Source organism: Canis aureus, chromosome 15 (genome assembly GCF_053574225.1).
Source record: "Canis aureus isolate CA01 chromosome 15, VMU_Caureus_v.1.0, whole genome shotgun sequence".
Taxonomy (NCBI): Eukaryota; Metazoa; Chordata; class Mammalia; order Carnivora; family Canidae; genus Canis; species Canis aureus.
In genome coordinates this window covers 58,802,118-58,808,968 of record NC_135625.1, presented here as the reverse complement: position 1 = coordinate 58,808,968, position 6,851 = coordinate 58,802,118, and the positions used below count along the sequence as shown (strand labels likewise).

The following is a 6,851-nucleotide window of genomic DNA, read 5'->3' as shown; positions in this document are numbered from 1 at the left end:
CGGCTTGCAGCGCAGGTAGGGCGCCCGGCTCCCCGCGGAGCGCTCGCTAGGGGTGGGCTCTTCCCGGGATGGGTGCGGAGGGGTTCAGAGAGCTCCTCAAGGGGGCTCCCAACGCTCACGCCATTCGCCACCGCGGCTGGCTTTCAAACACTCCACCGGAGCCCCAGGTCATTTTAGGTTTCTCTTCTTTGGGGAGAAGCCTGGCCGGGGGTGGGGCGGGGGGAGTCACCCTCGCGGCGCCCCGCACCCAGCGAGGGGCTCGCGCGCCCGCGGACCGGTTTCCAATTCGGCTGCCGTCGCGGCTGATTTCGATCCGGTCCCGGGATCGGGTCGGTGAGTTGCATTTTTGTTTTTGTTTTTTTTAATTTTTTAAAAAATATTTTATTTATTTATTCGCGAGAGACCAGAGAGAGAGGCAGAGCCCCAGGCGGAGGGAGAAGCGGGCTCCGTGCGGGGAGCCCGACGCGGGACTCGATCCCGGGACCCCAGGATCACGCCCGGGGCCGAGGGCGGCGCGAGACCGCGGAGCCCCCGGGGCTGCCCTGGGTCGTGAGCTCTGACCTCTCCCGCCGCGGCCCAGAGCGGGAAAGCGAAACCGCTGGTTCGGCTCGCGGCGGCGAGGAGCGCGCGCTCGCCCGCCCGGGGCGCGCCCGGCCAGCACCGCCCGCGCCCGCGCCCGCGCCCGCGCCCGCGCGCGGACTCCCCTAAGTTTCGATTCCCCGCCGGAGCCCGGCCCGCGGCGCGCCATGGCCGACCCGGAGGTGTGCTGCTTCATCACCAAGATCCTGTGCGCCCACGGGGGCCGCATGGCCCTGGACGCGCTGCTGCAGGAGATCGCGCTCTCCGAGGCGCAGCTCCGCGAGGTGCTGGAGGCGGCTGGGCCCGACCGCTTCGTGCTGCTGGAGACGGGCGACAGGGCCGGGGTCACCCGGGCGGTGGTGGCCGCCACCCGCGCCCGCGTCTGCCGTCGCAAGTTCTGCCAGAGGCCCTGCGAAGACCTGCACCTCTGCAAGCTCAACCTGCTGGGCCGGTGCCACTACTCGCAGGCGGAGAGGTGAGCGCGCGCGGACGCAGGGGCTGCGGCTCCGCCAGGGGCGCGCCGTCGTGGGGACCCCGTCCCCGCCGGCCTCCGCCTCCAGCCTGCCCCCCGCCCCCCGCGCCCGGCGCCTCCAGACCTGTCCTCGAACCCGGGTAGCTCCAAGGCGCCCCGGGGAAGACCACGCCTCGCTCCTCACCCCCAGGGGAATACGTTGCTTTTTTGGGGGCGGGGGGTCCGCTGGGTCTTGAGCAGCGGAGGCAGGTCTGGGAACGGAGGACGGCGCCTCCACTATGTGGCACCTTGGACTCCGGAGGCTTTCCCTTTCTGCTGCGTGGTCCCTGCGCATCCGGATCGTCATCGCCGCGAGGGGGCCCTGCGCTTGCCCCCCCCCCCCCATCCCTTCATCCCTGGCCGCCGCCAGGCCCCTCGGGGTCACTTGTCGGGTCCCTGAAGCTAGCCGCCACCCCCTGAGCGGAATGGCCCTCCTCGAGGTTCCCGATGATGTCGGGTCCTCTCCCAGCGCTGCTGCCCCGGGGTCCCCGAGGTGGCCCGAGCTGGTGACTGCCCGCCCTTGGGACCCCCTCTGAAACAGGGCGGCGTACCTCTCAGGCAGCTGCTTCTGCGTTTCTTACACTCGGTCATTTTTTTTTTTTGCCTCCTAAATATAGTGTGCCCCGCGGATTGGGTTAAGCCTTTTGACCCGTCTCTTCTCCCGAGGACAGCCCACTCCCTTGGGCCCAGCTGTCACATCTGCAGAGATGGCTTCCATGTGTCTGCCGGCCGCCTCGGCCTCCCTGCTACATCTGGGCTCTGCTCTCCCTGTGCCTGAGCAACGTCTGCACCCAGCCTGTCACACTCCTCTTCCTTCCTCCAGGGCAGGGTCTCTAGCACGCCCCCGCCCCCTTTTCTTCACCCTTCACAATACCTTCCCTACCAAGCCTTTTTCTGGAGGCCTCCTGTCCCCTTCCTGCTTGGTTTCCCCACCCCACCCCACTTCGGATTGAAATCTTGTTCAATTAGTGAATGGTTCTCTCTGCCCATCTTTTCTGTCCCTGTGCACTTCTGCTCAATTATTTTTCTTGATATAGTACTTTTCACACTTGGCCCCCTCCTTGAAAACTTTAAGTGGTTTGTTTGTCTTGGTGTCCACAATGGTGGCCGTCAATCTTTTGATCTTGTGCTTCTTAGCAACAACCTTTGGATGACTCACCCTCGGTGTATGTGTAGTAAACCATGCCAAACATGGGGGCTTTTTTTTTTTTTTTTAAGATTTTATTTATTCAGGAGAGACACAGAGAGAGAGAGAGGCAGAGACACAGGCAGAGGGAGAAGCAGGCTCCATGCAGGGAGCCTGACCTGGGACTGGATCCCAGGTCTCCAGGGGATCCCAGGTCTCCAGGATCATGCCCTGGGCTGAAGGCAGCACTAAACCACTGGACCACCCGGGCTGCCCAAGACGGGTGCTTTAAATGGATGACGTAGATGAGATAGTATTTTAAAAAAAATTTAAAGGACAAAGTGGTAACATTTTTAAAAAGCGCTGAATGTGCTCCATGATTAAAAAAAAAAATACTTATTGAGGGCGCCTGGGTAGCTCAACTGGTTAAGCCCCTGTCTGCCCTCTGCCCCTGTGATGATCCCAAGGGAGCCTGGCATCAGCCTCATAATCGAGAGCCTGGTTCCCCCTCTCCCTCTGCCATTCCCCCTGCTTGTGCTCTCTGGCTGTCTCTCTGTCAAATAAATAAATAAATAAATAAATAAATAAATAAATAAATAAAACCTTTTAAAAAATAAATGTACTTATTGAATGTGTTGTGAGGCACCAATTTGAAAATCTAAGTTTTGGTGAATTATAAATGAGTATAGAGGAAATCCTCTAGTCACAGAAACCCAAGAAATCTGGGAGGAGGGAAGGAGGGCAGAAAGTGGTGGATAGAAAGGGAAGGAACATTCTAGTACCGTACTTGAATAAGAACAGTGTTGAAAAGATGATTTTTTTCTGTGTATGTGTGCTTTTCTGTTCTGTTCCTAAAAATTCTTCAACTAGAGTTGGCTTTTAGTTTTAAATACCATGTCCCTTATCTTTTAATTTTTTATGTTAGATATTTTCAAAATGTACTAAAGTAGAGAAAAGAGAATGATGAACTGCCATGTACCCATCAATTCAATTCAGCAATTTTCAAAATATGGCCAGTTTTGTTTCATTTATGTCCTCCTTCCCCATCCCTGTACCCAACTCCCAACGTATTATCTTTTTTTTTTTTTAAGATTTTATTTATTTATTCATGAGAGACACAGAAAGAGAGAGGCAGAGACACAGGCAGAGGGAGAAGCAGGCTCCGTGCAGGGAGCCCGACGTGGGACTAGATCCAGGGAATTCCAGGATCAGTCCCTGGGCTGAAGGTGGCACTAAACCACTGAGCCACCCGGGCTGCCCCCAACGTATTATTTTAAGCCAAATTCCAGAGATTATGTGTTTCATAAATTCTTTAGTATCTCCAAAGGGTAGACTCTAATTTATTAACATAACCACAGTATAACAATCACAGTTTTTTGCAGTTACAATTTTAATATAATCTAATATCCGGTTGGCATTCAGATTTCCCTGATTGCCTCATAATAGGACTTGCATTTTCAGGAAGAAACCCGCAGAGACAATCCATAATGTGTAAATATGTTACATATCCAATATATTTAGAAACTTTCTTTTTTTTGAAAAAATTTTTTTTTATTTATTATAGTCACACACAGAGAGAGAGGCAGAGACACAGGCAGAGGGAGAAGCAGGCTCCATGCACCGGGAGCCCGAAGTGGGATTCGATCCCGGGTCTCCAGGATCGCGCCCTGGGCCAAAGGCAGGCACCAAACCGCTGCGCCACCCAGGGATCCCTATTTAGAAACTTTCAATTTCTTATACCATATGTTTAGACACATTAATTTTGTATGGTCTTTTTAAGAAAGTTTAGTTTTTTGTTTTATGAATATTATTATGGTATTTTTGTGTGTATGGTTTGAAACATCAAGACCACATTTTAAACTGCTAAATTGAATTGTTAACCAGAATTTTTGTGTGTTTTAAAAGGGGAGATAAAATACAGAGATAATTTGGTCTATTCAAATTTGGAAAAAAAAAATTTGGATGGATCCTCTGGGGAATTCATTAAAGACTTTTTTTCTTTTAGTGAAGTGATAAATTCTCCTTACATTTATTGGTCTAGTTGACCTTTTATTTCCTTTTTCATCACTTTTGAGTTAGAGCATTACAAATTTTTAATCCATTGAAGTGTACTGTGTCCTCATAATCAGGCCCTTGAGAGACTTTTTTTTTTTACTCAAAACCTAGAACAATTTTTTCCCCAAGTTTGTTTGTTTGTTTATTTTTTAAAAAGATTTTATTTATTTATTCATGGGAGACACAGGGAGAGGCGGGGACATAGCAGAGGGAAAAGCAGGCTCCTTGCAGTGAACCTGATGTGGGACTTGTTCCCAGGACCCAGGGATCAGGACCTGAGCGGAAGGCAGATACTCAACCACTGAGCCACTCAGGTGCCCATCCCCCAAATATGTTTTAAAAGTATTCTCCCCTTCTTAGAAATTTATAAAATCTTCTAAAACTTGACATGTCTAAGTCTAAAGTCTAAGGACTTTGTGGATTACAAGTTAATGGGATCTGTTGACCAATTAATACTCCTATCAGTTGCCTGAGGACAGTTTGCATTTTGCTGGACTTATAAAATTTCCTTTATATTCCTTTATATAAAAATTCCTTTATATTCATAGATTGGATTTTTCCTCTTTATCCTGCAGTTCTAGTCTTTCTTATATTGCTTTTAGCTATACATGTTAGTCAACAGGGGCTTGCTTGAATGTTGGGTATTCTCTTGTTTTGGTGCATCAGTTTGGATATTTTTTTCTTTAAGATTTCATTTATTTATTTGAGAGGGAGAGAGGGAGAAAGCGAGCACAAGCAGGGAGAGTGGCAGAAGGGAAGGGAGAAGCAGTCTTCCTGTTGAGCAGGGAAGCATGGCCTGCGGCTCCCAGAACTCCCAAGACCAAGACCAGAGCAAGGGCAGACGCTCAACCGACTGAGCCACCCAGGCTCCCCCAGTTTGGATATTTCTATCTGCTTTGCTGAAATATATGCCCAAGCAGGGAGTTCTAATCCCAGTTCCAAGGCAAGCAATAACTACCATTTATTGAACAAATAACTATGTATCAGGCCCTGTAACAGGCACTTTAGAGATGGTATCCAAGCTAGTCTTCACCGTGGCTCCTGAGGGAGGTAATGTAAATCCTTAATATAAGGATCTTAATATAAGGCAACTCAGACCAGAGCTGTTTAGAAATTTAGAAATGTACATTTAAAAAATATTATTTATTTATTTATTTAGAAAAGTACTGAAGTCCACAGAGCAGATAACTTGCAGAGTTGTTGAACCCAGATCCATCTGTATGATTTCTTAACCAGCTACTCATGTGGTGTAGTAGCTGTGTGAAGTAGGACCTTTCAGTAATTCAAGTTGTGTGTTGTTGGTGGTGCTTTTTTTTTTTTTTCTAGAATAACTGTTTAACTGTGTGAAGCAGGCTGTTGAGCATTTTCAACCAGCTTTGCGGTTTTTGCCAATGTGGGTGTTTCCTCTGGGTTCTTTCCTGTTTGTATGCCTTTCCTGTTTGATTAATTGTAACTTTGGGTGCAGTGGGTAGATGGGAAGAGGTTTAATTGACTATTCAATAAATTGGAAAAAAAAAAAAAAGCCCAAATTGCAAAGAATAATATAACAAGCATCAGAGTATTTATTTTTTATTTTTTTAAAGATTTTATTTATTCATAGAGACAGAGGGAGAGAGGGGCAGAGACACAGCAAGGGGGAGAAGCAGGCTCCATACAGGAAGCCCGATGCGGGACTCGATCCCAGGTCTCCAGGATCACACCTGGCTGCAGGCGGCACTAAACCACTGTGCCACCAGGGCTGCCCCGCATCAGAGTATTTTACATATTCTGAATATGTAATATAACAAAGGTTATATTAGAGAAACTACAATATAATAAGCTTATAACTCACCTCCCAGAATAAAGAAATACTAACATTTTTCATTTTCACATATCTTTCAAAGTAAAATAAAAACCATAATGGGCCTAAAACTATTTTCTATTTCTTAGTCTCATTCCCTTCTCTCCCCAGAAGTAACCTCGATTGGGATTGTGGTGTATGTTCTGACCCTTCATGATTTTATAATTTCCTCACATATATGTTTGTATCCATGTATGAAATATAGTATTGTTGTATGTATTTTAGAATTTTTACTCAATGTTATGTTTTGGGGATCTATTCCTGTTGACATATAAGGATCTAATTTATTCATTTTAACAGCTATATAGTATTTCTTTAAAGATTTTATTTATTTATTCATGAGAGACAGAGAGATAGAGGCAGAGACATAGGCAGAGGGAGAAGCAGACACCCTACAGGGAGCCCAATATGGGCTTCCGGGATCATGCCCAGAGCTGAAGGCAGACACTCAACCCCTGAGCCACCCAGGCCTCCTTAGTATTTCATCCTGTAATTTATGGCACAGCTCAGTACCTGTTGTCAAAGAAATGGTCATTTGGGATATTTCCAGTTTTTTGCTATAACGAACCATGCTGCCAAGACTACACGTCTCTTGGTGCTTCTCCAGAGTAGATCATTAGGAAGTGGAATTGCTGGGTTGAATGGTTGCACAGCTTCAACTTTTCCAGATTCTGACAAATATTTTCATGTTCGAGAGTCCCAGTTTCCCCATCTCAGGGCCAGCTGGCACTGGGTATTTT

The 6,851-nt window shown here is 48.0% G+C and overlaps 1 protein-coding gene across 2 annotated transcripts in view; it reads left to right on the top strand.

Annotated features, from left to right (window-relative positions):
* Window positions 1–692: 692 nt before the first annotated feature.
* The window catches only part of ZC3HAV1 (zinc finger CCCH-type containing, antiviral 1), a 60,616-nt gene continuing 54,457 nt past the window's right edge, over window positions 693–6,851 (top strand). The window contains exon 1 of one of the 2 annotated variants that reach the window (XM_077850089.1): window positions 693–1,054. In XM_077850089.1, coding sequence (XP_077706215.1) covers window positions 747–1,054 — 308 coding nt within the window. In that variant the 5' untranslated portion in view covers window positions 693–746. The remainder of the gene's footprint in view (window positions 1,055–6,851) is intronic. The other variant, XM_077850090.1, reaches the window with a different exon arrangement.